The 24,736-nt window shown below is 44.8% G+C and overlaps 2 protein-coding genes across 5 annotated transcripts in view; one reads left to right on the forward strand and one right to left on the reverse strand.

Annotated features, from left to right (window-relative positions):
* The window catches only part of LOC126545617 (alanine aminotransferase 1), a 37,451-nt gene extending 22,751 nt beyond the window's left edge, over window positions 1-14,700 (reverse strand). Inside the window, exons 1-5 of the mRNA XM_050193541.3 lie at window positions 13,647-14,700; window positions 12,848-12,937; window positions 5,836-5,944; window positions 5,382-5,512; window positions 5,144-5,257 (exon numbers count right to left, since the gene is read on the reverse strand). Of these exons, the coding sequence (XP_050049498.1) occupies window positions 5,144-5,257; window positions 5,382-5,512; window positions 5,836-5,944; window positions 12,848-12,937; window positions 13,647-13,901 (699 nt within the window). The 5' untranslated portion in view covers window positions 13,902-14,700. The remainder of the gene's footprint in view (window positions 1-5,143; window positions 5,258-5,381; window positions 5,513-5,835; window positions 5,945-12,847; window positions 12,938-13,646) is intronic.
* A 661-nt stretch (window positions 14,701-15,361) lies between these two features.
* kappaB-Ras (NFKB inhibitor interacting Ras like 1) overlaps window positions 15,362-24,736 on the forward strand; it is a 78,477-nt gene continuing 69,102 nt past the window's right edge. Inside the window, exons 1-3 of one of the 4 annotated variants that reach the window (XM_055061893.1) lie at window positions 15,362-15,579; window positions 15,701-15,721; window positions 15,915-16,034. In XM_055061893.1, coding sequence (XP_054917868.1) covers window positions 15,716-15,721; window positions 15,915-16,034 — 126 coding nt within the window. In that variant the 5' untranslated portion in view covers window positions 15,362-15,579; window positions 15,701-15,715. Of the gene's footprint in view, window positions 15,580-15,700; window positions 15,722-15,753; window positions 15,835-15,914; window positions 16,035-24,736 lie in introns of those variants that run through there. The other 3 variants (XM_050193544.2, XM_050193543.3, XM_055061892.2) reach the window with 3 other exon arrangements.

Here is a 24,736-nt window from a genome sequence, read left to right on the forward strand (position 1 = left end):
TATTATGAATGCTGTAAAATACTCCACAGCAGCATCAATTCCTAAAGAAGACATGTCAGCCTATGAGATACTAGTGAGAGTTCGAAATTTCTCCCAATCGGCTGTATCAATCTTCCACCTAGGAGCCTGTGGAGGATATTCATTTTCTTTAGATGTTCTTAGCAGTATAGGGAAGTGGTCGCTGCCGGATTGTTGGTAACTTCCCATTCAAGTTCAGGCAGCATAGATGGGGAAACTATGCTAAGGTCGATTGAAGAAGAGGTTCTGTTTCCAAGACAGTAATATGTGGGTTCCTTCTTATTAAGACGGCACGCACCAGAAGAAAAAAAGGAACTGTTCAACAAAACGGCCTCACACATCTATACGAGAGTCGCCCCACAGGCAGCTGGGCGCACTGAAATCGCCAAGAACAATACAAGGTTCTGGCAATTCATCTATAAAGGACTGAAATTCATGTTTGTTTAATTTGTAATGTGGGGGTATGTAAAGCGAGCAAATGGTGATGAGTTTGTTTAGGAGAACAACTCGAACCGCCACTGCTTCAAGGGGCGTTTGGAGCTGTAAACGCTGACACTCAATGCTTTTCTGAATAACAATGGCAACACCGCCCGATGATGCGACAGCATCATCGCGATCTTTGCGAAACGTAACATCATATCAGAGAAAGTTTGTGTGTTGTGATTTTAGGTGCGTTTCCTGTAAACACAGCACTTTGGATTGTGTTCGTGGATGAGTTCTTGCACATCATCAAGGAAGACCTCTGACCAGGGTGTCTACCAAGTTGACATTTCCAAATTCCCTGAGTTTTCCAGGTTTTCCCTGAGTACCTTTGCAAAATTCACTGAGTGATGCAGAACCGTGTTTTACGTCAAGGCGGGCTGAAACCATATTGCCCGATGCTGTTACTCTCTAGTACGCATACGAAAAAAATTTTTTTAAAGAAACGACCAGTTCGAAACCAGCAAAGTAGTGCATGCCACTGATATGAAAAATGTAAAGGCCATGAAATGAACAAGTTGAGGACAAATATGTTATTGAAACCTTGTCATTCAAGAACCTTGTCTACATTTTTGTACATATGCAATGGCCAGTGAAAAATCTCAATGACGCTGTCATTTATTCCAATGTACTACGCAGGAGCAGCTGTCACCGGTTGTGTATCGTGAGCAATTGCGCCGAAATTGTTGTCCCAACAGAGAGCACGTATATAAAGCCGTTCTGCAAAATATAGGAGAGCAAGTCAAATGAAAGTGAGCCAATGCGAATATATGACAAATGGAGTACTTTATTTAAAGGTAGTCTCTATCAGCATTTAGACATTTGTCCCATTCACTAACGAGTCGGGTGATTCCCTTCTCATAAAACTCCTTGGGTTGCTGCTTCAAAAAATCTGCAACTGACTCTTTCACGTCATCGTCCGACACGAATCTGTTTCCCTTGAACTGTTCTTTCATATGTCCCAAAATGTGGAAGTCGCAAGGCGACAGGTCTCAGCTATATGTGGGATGCTGCAGCGTTTCCCACTTGAACTTTACCAGTTTTGTATTAACAACATCAGCGACGGGGGAACGAGCATTGTCGTGGAACAATTAAAAATTAAATTAGAGGGTTTTACATGCCAAAACAACTTTCTGATTATGAGGCACGCCGTAGTGGAGGACTCCTAAAATTTCGACCACCTGGGGTTCATTAACGTGCACCTAAATCTAAGTACACAGGTGTTTTCGCATTTCGCCCCCATCTAAATGCGGCCGCCGTGGCCGGGATTCGATTCTGCGACCTCGTGCTCAGCAGCCCAACACTATAGCCAGGTTGTAGAGCAAGATGACCACATTCGTCAATTTTCCACGTCGTTTATTTTTGATTGCAACACGCAGCCGATCCGGCGTTTCACAATATCGGAAACGATTGATAGTCTCTCCAGCTTTAGCAAATTCTATCAGTAATGGCCCCTGCCGATGGAAAAAAAAAGTCAACAACACCTTTCCGGCAGAAATTACGTCCTTTGCTTCTTTTTGGGGTGGTGAACCTTTACACTGTAAGCTTTGCCGTCGTGTTTCAGGCTCGTAGTAGTGGCACCATGGTTCGTCCCCGATCACAGTTGCAGACAAGAAGTTGTCACCCTCATTGTGATACCAGATCAAATGAGTCAAGGAAGCGCCGAACTTCTCCATCTCCTGGCGGTGGTTCAAAATCTTGGGCATCCCTTGCGCATACAAGAGCCGATAACCAAGATGTTCATGAATTATGGTGTGAACCGAACCGTGACTGATGTTTACACGCTCTGCCAGTTCCTCGATGCTTATCCTCCATTCTTGTCTCATCAGCTCATCAACCTTTGCAATTTTGTTCGGGGGGATTGCGCAATGGCGTTGGCCCGGTCTTCGATCGTCTTTGCAACTTTCACAACTTCTTTCAACCGTTTGCTCCAACACTTCACAGTGGCCAATGAAATACAATGTTCAATGTAGACAGCAGTCACACGGCGACTAATTTCTTTTTGGGTAACACCTTCAAATGTCAAAAACCTCACAGCACCACGCTGCTCAACTTCTGAAGCATCCATTATGTCACGCCACCATGTTCAACCCGGTGTATGAGAGCATTAAAGAACATTTACCCTCACACATGCGTGTCATTTTAGTAAATGAGAGAGGCCTGTGTGCTATGCGCATGCTTTGCAGATAACGAACCAAACCATTATTGCGCAGGGTCACTTTCATTTGACTTGCCCTCGTTCATTAGAAATGCGAAGATACAATGGAATATACAAATGCTTGATAAAGGGCAAAATAGTGCGCGGCTCCAAGCGCGGAGCAGACGATGGCCATGCAGTTCCGCCAATCGGGAGGCAAGCTCAAGTCACGTGCACCGAGTGACGAATAGGAGGACGTTCTAGTACCTTTCTTTGCCGCGCATTTTACAAGTGGCCAATGGCTGAATGGGGCCTGTTCTGGCGGGAATTTGAAGGGAAAAGTCGGCTCTTTCAAATGAGACCAAGATGTCCGCGCTAGCACACGTGGAAGAGCAGGCGCGCGTTTAGGAAAATATGCCGTTTCAGCGCAAGTTCCGCCTGAAATTCAGCTAGTACATGTCGTATAAGGCGTCACTGCGGCTAAAATACTGATGTTATCGGTATGAAATTAACAATATAGATGCAATAATAGCTGTACATTCCAAAAATGCAAGAAAAAAAATCGAGTTTTTTTCGCGATTTTTGGTCGCCACAACCCGTGTCCCCCCTTAACCTGTAAGGCTGCAGACGCCAGCCGTGCATTGCTGTTATAACCCAATATAACATACCGAAGAGAGGGCATATACGCAAGGTTAACCCAAGCCGCCTACGAAAATGTAGAAGTAACAGAAGAGAAAAGAAGACAGGACAGCAGCGAAAGTATACAGGAAAGAAATAAGTTCGGAGAGGGGGACAGGAAAAGGCAACCAGCCGATTTTCCCTGGAGGGGTCAGCCCAGGGGTGCCATCTACGTGAAGCAGAGGCCAAAGAGGTGTGTTGCCTCCACCGAGGGGCCTTAAAGGTCCGAACACCCAGCATCGGCTCAACTCCCAGGATCCCCCTTTCCCCAGACACAGCTAAGCCGCACACAGCTACGCGCGGGAGGGTCCAACCCTCGTGTGCTCAGGTACGTGGTGTCGCAACACACCAAACGCCTGCCGACACCCATGCGGGGATTTTTTCGCTAGTGTCACCAAGTCGCCGCCCATTGCGATGTAGATGGTACTCTTCATCCTTGAGAGCTTTGCACCAAGTAAAAACGCAACTGCTGCGGACGAAACAGAGGCCACTGTCGACGTGATCATGGATGGCGTCTACGCAGTCATGAAAGCATGCAGCTGACGTACGTACAAAGTCAAAATGAAACTACTGTTTGCTGCAAAGGCTGTTGATGAAATCATGGACGCTATCGACACAACTGTGCATGACTACGTAGTCAAAGGCATGCAGCCGATGCGCACACAGAGTCAAAGCAAAATTACAGACAACAGCTGCGGAAGAAACCGCGGCCACTAAGGACGTGATCATGGATGGCGATTATGCAGACATGAAGGCACGTGGCCAACACGGTGCCACGCATGGCGGTAAACGCAAGAATGAAGGTTTCAAAGGCACAAATAGGCACAAGGCGTTCTGGTGTTGCTGTCAATCATGTACAATTTCCACTGATTACTATGGAAATGCAAACTTCGCTGCTTCGTTTCGGTGGACGCCATTGTCGTTCTTTTGTGTCGCACATTTGGTGCGTCACATTTGTCGCATGACGGCACGATCATGCCGTCATGCTGTCCTGGCATAGATGGTGCATGCATGGAGTGTGCGTTAAGGTTTAGAAGGCCTCCAGAGATGCACATTGTGTTTGGCTGCAAATATGCCAAAGCCAAGTGGATGCACAATGACGCTTGGCTCAATGGGCTCTGCCAAAGTCAAGGCACAAGGCAGCATTTTGGCTTCCACTGCAGACATGAGCGATACTTAAAAGCTGTGTGCATACCATATCGTGATGCATACACTGGTCTGAGCAGAATAGACATTATTCGCCGATCTAAATTTATGTAATCCTTTCTTTGGATGTTGACAAATGCCAATAGTTTTCCTTCGGTCACATCTCGTGCACCACCAAGGTGCGACACCTGTAATGCCACTGGCACACTCCTCGTCACGCCAGCGTTCCGAGAAACCTTCAATGCAACACTCAAAACTAAGGGCTCCAGTGATGAATAAATGAAATTAAATAATGTAAGCGCACAGTCTCAGACACATTCGGTATATCATGATAATGAACGAAGAAACTTTTCACTTAGCAATTGGTCATGGTGACGTCAAAGGTGCTCATCTACTGCCATATCTTTTTCTTTTTCACAATTCCATTTCAAGCTTAAATTGCGGAATAATCCATGAATGCAATATTTCACAAAATGGCCAATTGTAAGATGGTCAATTGTGTTAAGTGCAAATTCTTCACAGGACCTTTTTTGTGTGTATTTGAATGGCAAGTAATGAGTAAACATTTTTAACAAGTGAGCACTTGCAGCAACCTTCAAGGTGCATGATGTACTATGCACCTTGTACTAGCATTACTGCGCTTCATTTATTGGTACATGAACAAAAGAAACAGGTATACCATACCTGATGTATACCATATTCAGCAAGGGTTGCAGAGTAGAGGGGATACTGGGGGATTGGAATCATGACTCCAGATGGTTTTCCATCCTTATGCACATTAAGCAAGTTCAGCACAGACTGGAAAGACAAAATTCCCAGTTACAAAGGCTTGCTCCATGACAGCAGAAACTCAATGCAGGCTCACAACAACAAAAATATCAGCTTAAACAGAAATAGCAACAAAATTATAAGATATACAAACCCGAACAGACTCGCTGGCACCAGTTGATAGAATCACATCTTCATATTTTGCATTCAAGCCATCACGCTCACTTATATACTCGGCGACATGTTTCCGAATGATTTCGACACCTGCACTATCACTGTAGGCACCTGGGCAATAAAAACATAAGCAGGTGAACAATGAGATTCTGAAGTGCTCTCATGACAAGGAACACAACATTACAGAACTATAAAACATTTATTGCATCTAAACCTTATGGTACATTAAAATGCACCAGCCCAAATGTATAACAGCTTCATAAAAATACACACTTGTGGTTTAGCATTTTCGCTCACATGATGAAGCACAAAGCACTTTTGTGTTATCTGCATTTTGCTGTTGTCATACTGATAATTTCTTTTGCTGTGCACAATGCAAAGTTTTTTAGCTCACGGCCAAACCTTAGAGCATGCTCCAAGTGCCTAGTGCTTACCTACGCTTTTTCCTCCACAGCCCTCCAGAATACGTTGAGCTCTTGACTTTACATCAGCTGGAAGCAAGTCCCCTTTCATCAAATCAGGTTTTGCACACGCTGCTATGACCTAAGAATCGGGGAGCAGGGATGGGGCAAGATTTCAATACCATTTCTATGAATACAGCAGACACACGCAACACAGAATTTTCGAGTTAAAAAATTTAGCAACTTTGCACAATCAGAAATTCCAGACTGGTACCTTGCTGACCTAACAAGTTTTAAGCCAAATTCCCTTTTAAAGAGCTCAATTTTGAACGTTCTGAATGAATATGAGTGTAAAGCAACTAGCAATGATCCCTTCAGATTATTGTGGCAACCAAGAGGTATTGTGGGAGTCAAAAGGTTTGGCTGAATGTTTTGTTGTTATGGCAGTTCCATGCCATCAGCAGCAGGGCTGTGCTGCACTGATGACAATAAACTACTGGAGCTGACAATGCCAGCTGACAACATGTCAAACTGTTGCAGCTAGGAGGGGAACCGATTGATTGATGGGGCTTTTCATCCTGAGGTTGTACGATGAGCTACACAAGGGTCATGCAGGGAAGGACCCCAGATTAATTTTGTCCTCCTAGGGTTCTCGTAATGTGTATCTTTTTATTTTCCACCCTAGGGATGGAAACTGGCCATGCTCAATAAAAGAAGAAGACAAAGCACAACTCTGATGTAAAAGTTCTAAACATAGGACAATTTCTCCGGGGACCTGTTGCTGCATACTGCAGCTAGATGACAGTTAAAGAAAAGAAGAGGGAGTGCCGATTTGAATTTTTTTCAAATGCCTTGCAATTGCACCATTTTACCTTTGAACAGGAATTCTTGTGAGAAAGTGCTTCTTAGCACCTCAAAGTTTTAAAATCTCCAGCACTTAATGTTTTCAGCTTGGAGTGGTCTTGAACATATAAACGTTTCTGCTTCACTAGAGGCACGTAAAGGACTGTCATAACAAGGTAGAGGCACCAATTCCCTCTGGAAAAGCATGTGGAACAAACAACATGGCCCCACAGGAGGATAGTTAATTAAATGGGGTTTAGTGGTGCAAAGGCAACTAAGGCTATGCTGCGCCAAACACAAGGCGTTATAAAATCAAATTTAATATGTGCGAAAGCTGTGGTGTTCTATAGCTTGTGTAAAAAGGCAATGTTGTATAGAAACTTAAGCCAGTCGGGTAATGGCACCAGTCGATCATTTCCAAAAACTAAAGCAGTATGTGAAAGCATGTGTCGTTTATATAAATTGTGCAAAAGTTTTCGTCCTTATGTTTAAATATGTGTACCTGTCAGTAAAGTGTGCAGAACTGTTAGCTGTTCTTGGCACTTCTCACATGTTGGTGGGTCTCCTTTTGTAAGTAAAAAAATGTGTGTGAGGTGTGTGTGCCCAATCCTTAGTAAGCATAAATCTGCTTCAATAAACCGTTCCTGGTGATTGCATGACTTCCACTCACCAAGTACGGCTTTAGTAAAATGTAGCTTGTTTGCACAATAGTCCCATTCATGTTGCCATTGTGTCATTAAGGCCTTCCGAATCGCTCAGATGCAATCTTTGTAAGTGTTGAGTTGGTTATGCCTTTGTACGCTGCCATGGATGCACATGTGTCTGCTCCTTCATTACCCGGTATTCCAACATGGCTTGGGACCCAGCAGAAATGAACTGATCTGCCGTATTTGTTAGAAGCCACCATGTTTAAAATATCCCTTAGCAGGGGTTCACACTGATTTCGGATGTAGAGCCAAGCGTACTTAATAAATCAGTGTACATGACTAATTTCATGCTTGTCAGTGATAATTTTTTTTTAACTACAAGCAGGAGGATAGGAAACATGCAAGAAGCTACAAAGGTAATATAGAAAACTGTGCATGCGCCACTGTAATGTTACCTTTCCATCTGTTACAAAAAAGGACAAAAAGAAAAAATTAGTGGAATAAGATGTAACAGAAACTTCTAAACATGGGGCTAAAAGATTTTTTTTTTATTTAATTATGGGGTTTTGAGTGCCAAAACCACATAGTGGACTCCGGAAATTTCGACAGCCTGGGGTTCTTTAACGTGCACCTAAATCTAAGTACACGGGTGTTTTCGCATTTCGCCCCCATCGAAATGCGGCCGCCGCGGCCGGGATTCGATCCCGCGAGCTTGTGCTCAGCAGCCCAACACCATAGCCACTAAGCAACCACGGCGGGTATGGGGCTAAAAGATTAAATGCACAGCCAATGTCCAGTTTGTTGAATATGATGTAGAAGTAACTGTCACGATAAGGGTATGTTACTGATCTCAAGAGTTCTAAGTTCTAATTGCATTGCACATTTATAGTGACCACATTCATAAAAAACACAGATGCTGCTGTGATGCATGGCTGTGAAATAGGTCTGTATACCACTGAGAGCCCATGACCGGCTGTAAATGCAAGTTAAGCCCAAACCACATGAGAGCGATTTTGTGTGCAATGGCGACAAACGACGAAATGGGCTGCCATGTGAACAGACTGCTTGCTCTTGTCACTCTTAACGCTTGGTTCTGAAAAATCTAGAATTTGTCGCTTGTCACCCAGAAGTGCCATGAGCGACTAGCCAATAGCGGAACTGGATACATAGAGTTTCCTACAAAAATTACTAGAGGGAACTCTGGCACTGCAGTCATTGTCCTACCATGGGAATGATGGGAAGTACATGGATTTGTCTGGTCTTGTGGATTCAGACGTTCTTGTGGCTTTGTGTATTACGCCATATAAATCTTATTGTCGTATATTTCAGCGCAATCTATATTCTTCGAAGTGCAGAAGACGCCGGGAACGCGTACAATTGCTATTAATTGCAACGATTGAGCTTGTGCAGGTGGCCAAATCGAAACGCGCCAAGCGTCTCAAGGCACTGGCATGCCCGCGATAAATTCATAAAGGCGTTTCATTCGCTTGTCGATACATGCGTCCGTGGCTTAATGGTTTCAATATCAGGCTTCTGTGCTAGAGTCCCTGTGTTCGAATCCTGCCATCGGGCAATTTTAATGATGTTTACTTAATTATTTATTGTGCAATATACTGTTGAAAATGATGAGTTTACAAAGTCACAAAGCCGTTTGAAGCCAAAACGACGAAGTTTAGGCAAATCCATGTACTTCCCATAATTCCCATGCTGGGACAACAGCTCCCATTGCGGCTCCCGTAGACACTAGCGCCAGAGTTCCCTCTAGTAATTTTTGTAGGAAACTATCACTGAATATACATCAGTCAAGTACTACAGATTGTCGCATGGAACGAGTAAACAATTAAATTTTGATACGTGCAAGAGTAAGAACCTACTACAAGACCTTCAGAAATATTTTAAGCTGCTCTTTACAATAAAACACATCAACTTAAAATAATAAAGCACATGTCATGCCAGTTTTGGCGCGCATTTGCTGCACTCATACCGGCAACATTGGGGAGACGTCGCTCAAAGTTGTTGCTTGCGTAGGGTATGCCTTGTAGGGTATGAGCGAACGCGACAGCCATGTCCACCCCGTCGCTTGTCGCGCGCAAGATCGCTTGCATGGGGTTTGTACTTTAATGGTAACCACCAAAAGAAGGTTTATAACAGCTTCAAATGCCAGGAACTTGCCTAGTTATTACTTTAACATTACAAAAAATTTCCATTTGACATCTTACAAACTCCTAGTATAATTTTCTACTAGGAACACTTTCAAAAGCAAAAAGATTCACACAACACTGGTACACTGCCTTTATCTCACTGCACTCCTCTAATGTAGTTACTACTATAAATGTTGCCTCATTTGGCTTTCAGTTTCCCTCCCTTCATTTGCTCCATGGTGCTGATTAAGTTCCCTTTCTTCACATGTACATGTGAAAGCAAACACTCAGCAGCAGGTGGTCGTCCATAGGTTTGCATCATTACTTTAAAGAATTGTTTAGTGCCTTTGCGTTTTTGTTCTTTACCCAGTGAAACAAACAGCTAAATATTTAAATATGCATTTCTATACAGAAAGGGTTGCTGATGGCATCATATGGAAAGGAAATGAGATCATTTCTTGAATGAAATTACCTACAAGTGTACAATGGGCCAAGGTGGCTGAAGATTCTTGTAGAGTTGTCGCTGTGATCAGCAGTGATGTAAAATCTAATATTTGTTTACAAATCATATGGCTTACCTGAGCACTTTAAGTATGGCCCTTAAAGGCCAACTGTAAGAAAATTTCGCTTTGGCTAAATTAGTCACGAATGAGTAGTATACAGCATGTTTCATGGAACCTGAACCAAAGATTTTAAAAAAGCAGTTAACCACAGCTGAATGAAACCAACACCATATAGTTTGCTGCCATGTGGCACTCTTTAGAGTACCTTTTACATTCCGTTTATTTATTTAAGAAACTAAGATGAATTCAAAATTTATAATATTCACTTTAGAGCCAAATGATTTCATTGTGTTGTAGAGGGGGTTCAGAAACAACCAATCCAATTTTTTTGTGGCAACGTACATGCTGTGTGGCAATTTTTTCCGGCGTTTAAAGAAAGCCTGCAAAATATGAAATAAAACCGCATGACTGCACTCGTGCGCTATTGTATTGCAGTGCTCTCGACTGTGCATCAAGCCTATTGCTTATCAAAGACAGTGACCCGTCTTTTCCATGTGCCACTGCCAAAGATGCTGGCACACAGTGAAGCCGATGCTAGAGCCGTGGCCGCTCACTTTTCGCACAAGGCGCGGTTAAGAGAGCTGCAATATGATAGCGGATGAGCGCAGTCACATGGTTTTATTCCATATTTCGCGGGCTTTCTTTAAAAGGTGAAAAGAATGACCAGGCAGCATGTACGATGCCACAAAAAAATTGGATTGGTAGTTTCTGAACCCCCTCTACAAAGCAACGCACTTGGCCCTAAAGTGAATATTAAAAATTTTGCATAATTTGCCTTAGCTAAATAATTAAATTAAGCAGAATATAAGAAATACTCAAAGGAGCGCCACTTGACAGCAAACCATATGCTGTTGGTTTCATTCAGCTGCGGCTAACTGCTTTTTTAATATCCTTGGTTCAAGTTACGTGGAAACACCCTGTATATACAGCTCAACCAATCTTGGAAAAGCCACAGGACTAGAATTGTGTATAGTTTTTCTTGTTAGCAGCCTTTAAACAGCATTTAAGGTGATGAGACTCGCATCTGGTGTTTGTCGTTATGACGTAAATCTCAACACGCCACCTCTGAGATTTTTCAGTGTATCGCGAGTGCCTGGACTGGCTCGCATTGCTAAACGCCTGTAGCTACATCACTCACAAATACCAATCGGAATACCCAGTTGTACGAGCATCTCAACAGTGAGCGGGCTTGTTGCAGCACGCTGGGCTGGCTACAGTATCTACACTATGCAGCAGACGCAGCTACCCGCAACTGCTTGAGTACACACACACGCTCGTGTGCTCCAGTCTGGTCATGCTATGTGGTGCGGACCAGCTTTGTCCTGCACCAGCTTGACTGACAGATAGTAGCCAAATCCAGACTGCGCATTTTGAAGCGATATCAATAACAAGCGTATGTTACGTGTGGTCCGGGCTTATCCCTAACAAACGCCAACGTGACGTTTGTTAGGTCATACGTCCTTTCCGGCGAGTAGTCATGGTGGTGGTTTTTTTTCAGTTTTGGCCTTAAAGACAGCTATTTTGTTAGCTTTTTGCGACGCTTCCGCTCATATTTCTAACGTCGAATGTTGCATGGAGGCTCCTCTATATCTACAGTAACTTAAACTAGGCTTTTATGTGGTCCAAAGTTTGTTGCAGTTGGCTTTTAATATTTAGGGACTTCCTCAGTAAAATCAATTTGACACAATACAAGCACCAAAATCATATCATAAAATTTCTGTTCAACTTATTGCACCATTTTCAGCTGCCTCGAGCAAGCGGCATCTGTTCATTGCAACTGGCATTGATTACAATAATAAAGCAATGTTTTTCATTACATTAAAGTTACTGGTAGTCCGAAAAACCTGCGTTTCTTTTTATTTATAAATTGTAATCTCTTATCACAACATTTACTCCCTAGGACACTTAAAAGATGATAGTAGGTCCACCTGGACCAACATCACGCACACATGCATGTGACAGCTATCATGCATACATGCATGTGACTGTCAAAGCATAGTGACAAAGCATAGTTCAGTCACACGCATGTGTGCATGATAGCTGTCACATGCATGTGACTGAACTATGCTTTGGCACTGCCCAAAAAGAATGCAATGGCTGTACTGTTTTTGACACATATTTTGTGTGCAATAAGTGCCAGTAATGTTTGTTGCATGCCATGTGTTACACATGAAGTCGCTTGCATTACTTTGGAAATCTTTAATGCAATGTGTACTTAAGAGAAATGCCATTATAGTCGAAGTTTCCATAGAAAGCATATACCAAAGTCTGTACGGTGCTGGATCAGAGTATGAGCCTTAAAGATAATGTGCATGGCTTTGCTTTTATTGCCAATAATCCATGATCAACATTTGAGTTGCAGTAGCAACAACTTGTCAAGTATGTCAGGCTACCTACATCTTTGCTCCATGTAGTTTAGAGCAGTGGCGATTTGCAACACTAAATATTGCCAATATTTACACTGAGCAGATGGCTTCATTTAAATTAAGATTACTTATAGTCAACTATAGTGAAGTTATTAGAAACAGCCAATGCTAGCGGCATTGCGAGCATGCACGTGTGTGAACGTACAATAACGATGAAAAGTATGGTGATATGTGCTGCACGAAATCAAATTGCACAATGCGCGTGTCCGACCAATGCAGTCATGTCCGAATTCCAGACCGCCATGGCCGCGCAAGAAGAAATTAAAAAATTTCCCTCAAATCGTGGTCTCTCCAAACTCCCTCTTGCAGCAACAGCAAATAAGGGGGCATTTGGGGGGTCTTACAGCTGAAAGTATCAGAAAGCTTTGGACTATGCTAGATACTTGCTCAAGTAAGGATTAAAAAAAAAGTTAAAAGATGTGTACCTGGCGGAAGAAGGTCAATGGCACTTGACCCATTGCGTGGCAATCACCTATGTTGGCTCGAATCACTTCAGTGAAATTGAACTTCTTGCCCTAGAAAAAAAAAAGCCTTGCAGTAGACACAAAAACACTTAAATATGCTTATGGGTGCTAATCCGCTGGTTCACACTGTCATGTTTTAATATGATGTGCCCTGCGGCGCTCAATCAGTGTCATAACATTTAGCCGCGGGGAACTTCATAAAACTGACAAATCTTCCATGTCGATCTTCACCGAGATTACGCCAAGCACAAAGTTCACAGACCGCAGACGACTCGACACGCCCGCGCAATCACAACCGCGTAATGCCGTCAATCACTTCTCTTTATCTGCTCCGTAATTCGCACTTCGCGGAAGACGGCCTCGCCATGGCCGCTGAAGCGAGCGCGTATTGTTTAACGGACACTGCCTTTCTAAAAATTTGTACACATGCATTCCGTTGCTCGCGACTACTGCTACACGAAGATGGACATCTAAAGAAGATTCAAACAAAAAATTTCTTTGGGTCACGTGCAGCCATACACGGAGACTGACACAGCCGGAGATCGAACACATTCCGTGTATCCGTCCGTGCGATTGCATGTAACCACTGAATTCCTCTACTGCACCACTTTTCAAGCAATCGGTACTAGAAATTTCGCGGGCATGGACGTATCAATCGCGTAGCCTCCTGTAACGTGTGTAGTCGCTTCCAAAACAGACACGGGCCGCCGCAGTATGACGTATACGCGAAGTGTGGTGAACGGAAATGCACCGTACTCACTGCTTTGAGCTCCTTTTCGATTTCTCCTGCTCGTATAACGATGGGACCGCGAACGGCATACTCCATGGTTATGAGGTGAGGGTTCATGTTGTCAAGAGTTACTGTTCTTCCAGCCATCGTTGATGCGGCACGACCAACAGCTGCTCCAATACAGAAGTTGTGAACTTTCAGCGCTGCTACCTGCAGCCTGGAGTCACGTGACAACGGAGCCTCCGATAGGAGGCGAGCTTGCCGAAGAACTGCGCGCTTATGCATGCCTGTAGCACAGCACGCCGGCCTTTCCAGAATAAAAGCTGCTTTCCTAGCAAGCTTTGCAGTCTGCAAAGTATTGCCGACAGTTTCCTTTGAATGCACGCGCAGAATAAGAGTGACACAGAGATTAAAGTTCGCGATCACGGTTGCAGTTTGATAACCGCGTCGACGCGCAAATAAAAATACCGTAGGTCAAAGCAGTTCCGCAGCAACTCTAAGCACGGGATATCAGCTGAACTATATTTAAACGTTGTATCCGTCACATGGTCGTTAATATGTTTTTATTAATGTAAAAAAAGTTTTTGGAGATTAATATTTTTCTTAACATTTCTAATATGTTCTGAAACATCCAGATGAGGTTTTGCAACGTGACATGAGTATGGCTGCAGCGAACTAGTCAAATTTACCGCCAGAATTTCGACTGAAACAGCTCAACAAGTTGTGATACCGGCTAGGTAGGCTGTTTGCTAGTAAAAAATTTCGTTGTTGTTGTTGTGTTGCTTTTTTTTTTTTTTTTTTGCGCAAGACGCCGTTGCGCCTGAGCTGCGTCGACATTAAGAAACAAAACTATGCCATCGACAAGTTTGTGTAAATATGCTTCAAACGGGGGCAGCGCGACGCAACGCAGACAAAAGGAAGAGCTAGAAAAAAAGAGACTACGCTTCCCCATTTAAATCAGGAGTCCGCAGCAACGCCTTTCAGTGGTTCCACAAGAGCAGTAAAATTGAAACTATCAAAGGGGATCGTGATTGGCCCGAGAGCGTTCCGTTGGTTCGGGAGAACCATGCACTTGAAAAACTTGTTAATAAAACAAGCTGAAAATAAATATTTCATCGTGTCATAAATACAGTCGGGCAAGCAATACATACGCAACATGGAATGCATTTCTGAATGAAACGTAAGGATGAAAGTTGAATGAAATAAGAGGTTCTTGGCAGTCATAATGATGACATGTAACCATCTCTCTTACCTTTGAAGTAAATATTTTATATCTGCAATGCATCAATTGACACCACATTGGTTCACTCATCATGACTAAACAAAAACATCCGTAGTAGTGTAGTAGTGATAGCTACAGTGTCGTCTCCTTCTTTCCACTTTTAGTATTTTCAAGTGGCCTTTCATTTTCAAGTTCCGGTTTCTCAAGTACAAGACAACCTTGTGATTTAACAAAAGCATTCCGCTGCTAAGGTGACTAAAAGTGTTAGAATATATATTAGATTTTGATACAGTGGGTTGCATTATGTAGATGTATTCTTGAGCAATATTGAGATTTGTGTAAAATCAGCGCCTGGTAAAATGCAATGAGGCTCCGCATAATAAAAAAAAAGATGACAATTTTATAAACTTATTTACCTAAAAAAAAACTCAAACCTTTATAATTGACTTCTTCTGTAGTCCATTTAAAGATGAAGGCATTAAACCATCGGCTATGGGCATAGAGTTACTATGGGCTATGCTATAGCTATGCCATTGGTATCGGTATCATTTTGTCTGGTGTCTGGTTTCGGGATTTATGGTTGTTGCTGTTGCGATGGTATTGAGGAAATTGAGGTTGTTTTACACGAATAAAGTAGTGATTAGTCGATAGAACATGTCTGTCAAAGAAGAAGAGTCTCTGTAAAACCTCACTGGGAGATTGCCTTTTGAAGAGGTGCCGAGTGGCATCTGTGCTGTAAAGGTAAGCGTCACCTTATGCATGCCCTAGGAATTCTGTGCAAGGATGCTGTCAGATCATGTCAGAGTAGCTCGCCAGCTCGGCATCCGTAACTTACTGCGGCGTGTCTTTGTTTTCCTTTCAGTGAATTCTAAACCGAATGCGCGCAAGTCACCGTCCTTTGTTCTTGCTTGATATAGTGCTGTCCTAGTTGCGAATGTTTCTGTGATGCTTTCTGCTACTAAAAAGCGACGTGGGCATGGACAAAAACAAACAACTGTAATTATGCTTGCGTAGTATTTTGCTCCTGGTAGGTATAAGCTTGTGAATTCGACTGAGTAGCAAACTGCGGCGTGCAGATGCTGAAGTCGTCAGTGTCATCGGGAAAGACAAGCAAGATCATGGTTTGCGGACACAAAGGCTGCGGCAAGACTTCGGTGCTGGAGCAACTGATATATAACCACCATCCCCTAAAGGCGGTGAGCCCAACTTTGCCGTTTATTCGTTTAGAAATCGTATATGGCGTTTTAGGGTATGCCAGTGCTGCCTGCCGTCACATTTTTAACCTTACGCTCGACGAATATAGTGAACTGCCACGAACCTGTGTCAGCTTTGCGCATGTAGGTCCTCCTCATCGATTGTCATTTAGCTGCGAAAGAGAGTTAAATTCTACACGGTAATTTTTGCGCATGCGAAGAAGAAGGAATAATTGTGTACAAGTCGTTGCATGCGGTGTGTGTAATGGCTTGATGTACGTATTTAATTAAATTTTTGTCCTCTCATGTCTAAGTGACAAAGAGGAAAACATAGCAGTGACTAAGCTTTGCACTGCAGCAGAATAATTTCTTACTTCTTGATGAGCTCATTTTAAGTTTTCACTGTTACAAATTTGGAGAAGCCCATTTCTAAATGGCAAATCACTCCTAAAACATCAGCTTCATTCCTGTCGCAGGCTGAATGTTATCATTACCTGATTTGTGTAATAGGATTATTGGTGCAGTTGGACTTGGTAACGTTGTCCAAACAGTCTTCTTATGATTCAATATTTCCAGTTAAATATTACTGGAAATGCACATGTACATACCGAATTAGTATTCGAACGTTCGGTTTTTAACAACAAAACTACACTTTATAGGGATTAACAGTAATTAACAGATTACACGTTAATTAATTAATCAATTACTTTTGCTAATATATGTGAAAAGGGCATTGAGGACAACTCTATAGCATGTTACTTGAAAACAGAAGCTACCCACAAATGTGTGGATACAACATTTTTGGCAGCCACACTTTGCTTTCTTGGCCCATCTGAACCCAACCAATTAATATGATTATTAAAAAGTAGGGGTGTGCAAATACTCAAAACTTTAGAATAATGACTCCAATATTGTTGTATTTAATTTGGTCCCCGAATTGAGTTGTCACTATTTCAATATCTGACTATATTTCTAAAAGTTGTCAAATGCCCTATGTTGGTGGCTGCACACAATAAAATACGAAATTGAAGCAAGAATGTGATAACCAAAAACTAAGCACAAGTACCAGTACGTGCCCTGTGCCTCCAATGTGGTGTACCAGTTTCCGCTGCAATGCGGCAGTGTTTACGTTGGCCAAACTGGTCAATGTATTAATGATATACTGTGGCAGCATTTCCGCTCCTTGGAGGGTCATAGCGGCGCCAATCTCCCCCAACATACTAGGGAATGCAAAGGTTGCTATCCCAAATTCAATCCAGCCACCATTGTAGGACTGGGAGACTCTATAGACTAGAGCGAGAAATTATGGAAGCGGCACACATGCGCAGGCTTAGACTAGACATGTGTGTAAATGAGCCTTCGGTGGTTCTCCTAGATAAAGAAACCCGGTTTTTGATTAACCTGTGATAGCTGATTTTTTGCCCCTTGGCACTTTCCAGTCATATAGGGTGCTTTCTACCACATGTTTAATTTTGTTCATCAGTATGTCAAGGCACGCTGCGTGCAGATGCGACATTTCGCTGCTCTGTGTTTCATGGTAATAAACCTCAGTTGCTAGTTACCGCTCGTCCTGTCCACTCCTTTGTCATGTCCGATCTGAAGTCGCGGTTTTTTTTCCTCTAAAAAATGTGATAACTTTCATCCCATCTATAGTGGACGTGACTACTAGAGCACGCTTTGTCGCTCATGCAGCCAGACGTTTCTGGCAAAACCACAATCAATCGCAATAAATTTTTTTGTAATCATAGAATTTGGCAGTGGGTATTGACTCGTACTGTTTACAGATTTAGCACCTGTGTCCTCTTATCAGATTAACTCTGAGACACTGTGTACACAATTGTGTACATTGTGAACTCGCATGTTTGTTTTTTTTCAAGCATTTTACAGATGCTGCCAGCTTCGCATTTCCAGTCAAATTCCCCACTCTTTGTTTTGCAACTAGGGAGTTTTACTGCATTATATATTGAATGCAGATAAAACGAATTTACAAAGTATTCCACATTGCAGCACACAGTTTGGCCTCACCAGATAAGCAATTTTTCTTAATTTTTTTCTGCATTCCTGGCATTGTCTCCACAGCTTAAAAAAAAATTACCAGCTGATATAACAATCATGAATGTCTCAAAATCAAAAACAGCACCTGCATACAGCGAGTGTCATCTCAGTGCCGGAATTTGTGTATGGTCACAAACGTGTGCAAAGCGTTATGGTAGATGTATTTGGAACGCTTTAAGCGAAACCACGCACAGCATGGAGCAGTGCTCGATTCAGCTAGCTACCGAACTGCTCGTATATTGCTGCAGAGTTTGTGGCACTGACTTCTTCATCTTAGAAGAAGAAACTGAACGATATGAAAAAGCAATGTGCGGATGAGCTCCTAGAGAAAATGCATCGAGAAACATCTCGGACGTTAACTCAAGGGGAGACACACCTCGAAGCTTTTTTTTTTTTTTTTACTACTTGCATTAACGGTTGAAAAATTCAGTCAAGTATAGATTTTGCTATGCAGACTTCAAATATGGCACTACTTTTTGTGTAGCTGTTATAGTTTTAGAGTTACGTGATGCACAATGGCAAAATATAGTCATCTTTATGGGCACTTTTTTATGTAATAAATTTTCACAAAAAGCATCGAGCTTTAGCTTGTTTACATCTTTGTAGATAGTAAAGTGCCGATATCTAGCCAAACGGTGTGTACAATTACTGAAATTATGCAAAAAAGTTAGAACATTTCAACAAATTTTTTTCTCTATTCTCTGTAATATAACCATGTACTTTCGCAACTTACTGCTTGGAAATATTGCAATTTCAAGTAGGTATTAGCACTACATACCTTCAAGAGTATGTGTGCCAAATTTCGTTAGTATACGGCAGTTTAAGTGTACACGGTTATTTTCATGTGATTGTGAAAGAAATTAGTTGAAGTGTCCTAATCTTTTTTATAGTTCCAGTAATTGTACACACTGTTTGAATAGTGTGGGAGATACGGGGGTTCTCCTCCGTACTCTTGGGACAAAGGAACGACAACACAGTAGTGCAAACAGTCACAAGGGCATTTATTGCACCTTTCATGGATCAATGCCTGCTAGCCGAGTTCATATCCCCAAAACATGCCGATGGGCGCGCGACAAATCTAGAAGTCCGACTTACCGCGACCGCATTGCGAGCGAATATGTTCGCCCCATGCTGGATCCCAACGCCTGGTCGTTTGCGTGTACAGTCACGCCAACGGTGTCCAAGGCGGCCACGCGAGACGGTCTCGCAGAAGCATGGTCGGCGCGCGCGCGCGGTACGTCCGGCGCAGTTCGCCGACCCACTGGGAAAGCGCCAGCCCCTTGTCCCTCGGCGCCCGAGTAACCCCGCCGCGGTGCGACGGTCGCGCCATCTCTCGCACCGCGCTTGTACCACTCCGAGCGCCGCGGGCGCCAGGCCACGCGAGCCGTGCGGGAAAACAGCATATCAGGGGACGCGCGAGAGTCGCGCATCCCCACATCCCCCCAACCTTAAATCACTTCTTATTCCGGCGAAACATGTCACACGGTCTAGCATTAACCCGTGCTTCGCGAACAAGGTGGTACATGCAACAGTGGCCGCGCCGGGGAAATGTCCACACGCTGTCCGTAACATGCGAGCCGACTGTCCTTGGGGTACACCGCTGGCGTCCGCCGGTCACAGCAGCAGCTTTGCAGACTCGACGGCATCATTCCAGGCCAGGACTCCGGAAACGACGACGCAGTAGTCGGTACGAGCAAGTGTCGCTCGCGCCGACGCGCCCTGCTGGCAAGAGCCGCCGTAGCTGTCGGTGACCGCTGGCTCTTTTGTCCGCCGCCGAGGGTTGTGAGCTGGATACAGGAGGCCGCCGAAGTCGCCGCGCCGAACTGGCCACAGCATCACCATCGCCCGGGGTGGCTCGATCGTAGTCCGGGGCAGCAGCGCAGACGATGTGCAGGTGACGGCAAACCAGGGGTGACTCCAATCACGCTGCGTAAACTCAACACACTCGGCAAACACTAAAGTAGTGCAAGGGAGAGGAATTCTGCATGCGCATCGCCCACGTGGTACGATGTTCAACTCGGCTAGCAAAAGATCGGGCAGCTACTCAGTTGCTAAGTTCACGTGAACGAAGCTCGCTTTCTTGAGTCGCACGAGTAATTTCAATTCGTGCGAGGCTAAATAGAATGAGGGAAGCAAATTGCAACGCCTCAACGCCACGGTCCACCAGGTTGTGTCCCTCCACGTGCGACAGGCAGCTTCGTAAAGCCTTAGGCCTAAAGCGTCGCTACTCTGACAACAACCGGCATCCAAAAACAACACCCAAAATGAGCGCAAAACAGGCAGCCGCGAGGAGACGTTAGCTCTGTGAGGTGGTCCTACTCCGCTCGGTGCACACAGCATCCGAGTTGACGGCGCCCACCGTCCCAGACGGTGTCGGAGCGCCCGGTGCCAGGCCGCAATACCAGTCAGCCCGTCGTGGCACCCGTGGCCCGCGGCCACCCGGCTCCCAGAGCCGCGACTTCATCCGAGTCAAAGAGATAGAAGAAGCTATTTACATAAGAAATTCGGACCACCCACGAGGCTTCCGTACTCACTCGCTTCAGGCTTGCCACTGCTCCGCGGGCGCTCAGCCTCGCTCTCCCAGGATGCAGACCACGTGGCTCTCGTACTGACGAATGTCATTAAAAAAAACACTTGCGAAAAGGCTTAGCATGTTGATAAGTTCAAACACACTACAGCCACCGTCGCCTCGCTCAAGAAAGCACGCCGCCGTCGCTAGCGATCAAAATCCACGCTAGGCCTACGCTTCGGTTCAAACAAAGGTCTCGAACGAAGCAAAACTGTTAAATCTATCGTCCGATGCCCCAAGAGGTCCACGTTGGGCAGCCAGATGTGAGAGATACGGGGTTCTCCTCCGTACTCTTGGGACAAAGGAACGACAACACAGTAGTGCAAACAGTCACAAGGGCATTTATTGCACCTTTCATGGATCAATGCCTGCTAGCCGAGTTCATATCCCCAAAACATGCCGATGGGCGCGCGACAAATCTAGAAGTCCGACTTACCGCGACCGCATTGCGAGCGAATATGTTCGCCCCATGCTGGATCCCAACGCCTGGTCGTTTGCGTGTACAGTCACGCCAACGGTGTCCAAGGCGGCCACGCGAGACGGTCTCGCAGAAGCATGGTCGGCGCGCGCGCGCGGTACGTCCGGCGCAGTTCGCCGACCCGCCGGGAAAGCGCCAGCCCCTTGTCCCTCGGCGCCCGAGTAACCCCGCCGCGGTGCGACGGTCGCGCCTTCTCTCGCACCGCGCTTGTACCACTCCGAGCGCCGCGGGCGCCAGGCCACGCGAGCCGTGCGGGAAAACAGCATATCAGGGGATGCGCTATGCGGGAAAAACATCAGGGGATGCGCGAGAGTCGCGCATCCCCACAATAGATATCGTTACTTTGCGGTTTACAAAGAGCTAAATTAGGTACAGTACAAAGCGTTTTGCGAAAATTTATTACACAATAAAGTGGCCGCAAAATCACTCATTTGCCATTGTGTAGGACTTAACTCAAGAACTATAGCAGCTGCACAGAAACTAATGACATATTTGAAATCTGCTTGAAATGCTTTATGAGTGGGTGAATTTTCAAATCTCTAGTACAAATATTAAAAAGTTTTTTTCGAGGAGCGTCTCCCCTCAAGTGACAAGACAAGGATGATGTTGCCCGAGTTAAGTTCATCAGTTCCATTTGCATTGAAGACGCAGATGAACAGAATGTGCAAGACATATAGCTCACAGGACCTCTGGTACTGCGAAAAATTCTGAAAGAAAATTTTAAAGAAAGGAATTGCCTTTTCTCCCTCTCCTGTAACACCACCGTCACTGTTGGGATAGGCCTGAAATTCAGAGTAGCTAGCTTGAGCAAAGCTCCAGCTCGCTGTCCTTTGCCAGGCTAAATGGCCTTCTTCAATGAACGTCATTGTGTGCACCCATGTCCACTCTGTTGAGGATGTACTGGCTTTCGGTCTGTCTGGCCCAGGCCGTAGTTGGCACCCATGGCCACACCCTGAGATGATCTGACTGTACAGCAGCAAACCACGAGAAGGGAACCTCCCAAGGAATTCCCTGCTGATTGTCTCAACTATACAGCGACAAACCACAAAAAGAAAATCTCACGTGAAATTCTCCACCAATTCTCAGGAGATGTCTGAACCACCCCTCGGGCTCGATGAAATAACATGGTCCACGGGCAGCATATGCTGCTGGAAACATCTCGGCCAAATTGTGCTGTTGTACACGGTGCGTGGAGCTCGCAAGCAGATCGGGAAGTCGTCTTTCTCTCAAACGCTCTCTTTTCAGCAGAAGGCCCTGCCCTCACTCTCTTCTAGACTCACTGTTTTGTCATTCCCTTAGGTGGCTGCTATTGGCTGATAGTTGACATCAAGCTGTGGTTGGCTAATGGTGTAGATACTGCGGCTGCCACGGGGGGGTGCCTCAAGTACACTGGCTAAGCGCACTGCAGCTCGCTGTGAACAACTGCATTTGGATTATGTTTAGCGTGTCGTAGGCACCAGAAGTGGAAGTCGTGGCATCTACGTTAGCATCCAAAATTAAATTTGAATTGCGTGCTACAGTGACATTTAGAAGGTGGAGTGTTGTGGGCACACCCTACTGCACCGTAGCTTCCGCAGTGCAAGGCATTGAAGAAGGAATGGGAGCACAGTGGAGGCCATGTTTGATTTCCAATAACTCCGGTTCCCCTGAACGCATTCAAGAACTTTTTGCAGCAAAGTATCACTTCAAGTGCCTTTTTCCACTTCGGTTAAAAGTGGTTAAAGGGACACTAAAGATTAATATTAAGTCAACGTGAACTGTTGAAATACCATCCCAGAAACCTCGAAACGCTTGTTTCATACAAAGAAGAGACTTATTTTAAGAGAAAATGCGTTCTGAAGTGCCGCGTACCTCTAGCGCAGCTCAAATCGCCTGCCTTCCGATCGAGGATTGGTGACATCATGGTCTCATAGTGACGTTCCACCATCGGTGAGTAGAACGGCGCCCGCAGACGGCGCTACAGCTTTTCTGCGCAAAACACAAATGCACGGCCAGAAACAGAGCCAAGACAGAGCCGACAGCAGTGCGAAAGCGGAACTATGGTGGCTAGCAGAAGGGAAAGCACGCGATGATAAGCTGGTTCTTTATTTTATGACGCCAACTTTGACGCTCGTTGCAGTGGACGTCCCTGACAACGACACATAGGCTCGCGATGCTGGGCTCGACTTCAGCGATTTAAGCACTGATGAATGTGACCTGCTACTGAGGGCTCGCGCTGCTGGCGTCGTTGCGTACTACTACGACAGCAACTGTATGTCATGGCTATACATATTCGCACATTTGTAGCTTTTCCTTCGTGAAAACCAAGTGCCGCACTCACTGCCCCGTCTTCGACCTGCAGTTGTTCTTGCGCTTCGGAGAATGCAGGCAAGACCGACGGAACAGCGCTACGGGAAAGCATTGCTTTGAAAGGCACTCCACACGACTTCAGTAAGTCGGCTTTGAACTCGTAATCCTCTGGACGAAAGTGCAGCGAGCACACTATGAGATTTTTTTGCTCTTTGCCGACGCGCTGTGGCCGAGGTACGGCACTTAACCACTTCGAACAAAGAAGTTCACTCGTTGGCACACAGTGATAAGTAACGTTAGATTCGCCGCTGAAACTGCCCTTGGCCAAGCTCCGCGGACCGTTCGCGCATCCCATGACATCACATGGACGTGGCATTCTCGCTGCTTGTTCCAAATGCAAGTTTCGCGAGCCAGCAGAACCAGCGCAGCACGACGCGATAATGAAACAACTGAAACTCCAAAGCACGCGCGGCGCAGAGTCGAGTGCGTAGAGTCGAGCGAAAACGAAACCTTTCGTCAAAATGTTCTTTTTTCTTAGAATCGACAAGTAGTATTTTCTTCCGTCTTATATCCTAATGAAATTATCTTTTTAATACGAGTAGTTGAGTACTAGTGACATAAATTATGATGAGGAGTGCCTTCGTCATCGGGCTAGTACCGGAATGTCGCTGGGGGGTCTCAAATCGTGTCCTGCATTTACCTCAATTTCTCGGTTACTAAAGCTCTATTCGTGATTATATTGACGCCTTAGACGTTCTAGAGCATTGCTTTATCACTTTAACTTGACTTCATAGTAACCTTTAGTGTCCCTTTAAGGGCTCCTTTAAGGCCGTTGGAGTCCTACTGTTACCAGAACCGCTCAAGACTTTTTGAGAGTCGCTACCTTGTGCGCTCATGTATACATTTCTTGTGTTTGTCAGCATGATGCCCATCTTCGTCGTCGTCTTTCGATTGCTGCGGTGAAAACTCGCCTCACTCGGTCCTGGTTGTATCGCCACCAACACTGTGCTCAGTGCGCAGCCCAAAAGCCTCTTGAATGCAGATAACACCCAAATGCCACACATTTTTTGGAGGTACATGCCTGAGTCCATCATAAATTAATTTGTGAAGAAGAACACATGCAGCACTCAAACAAAACATGCAGATATGAACATGACTTCCAGAGAATGGAAGAACAATACCAGAAGCTCACGATCGTGCCAGAAGCAGTACCAGTTCAGAGCTGTCTAACCATAAATTAGAAGGCTGCAGAGGCTGATCAAGGATATGCCACTGTACCTAATAAAATACCACAACTGCTTTTAGTTTCCATGC

This window comes from Dermacentor andersoni, chromosome 1, assembly GCF_023375885.2.
Source record: "Dermacentor andersoni chromosome 1, qqDerAnde1_hic_scaffold, whole genome shotgun sequence".
Taxonomy (NCBI): Eukaryota; Metazoa; Arthropoda; class Arachnida; order Ixodida; family Ixodidae; genus Dermacentor; species Dermacentor andersoni.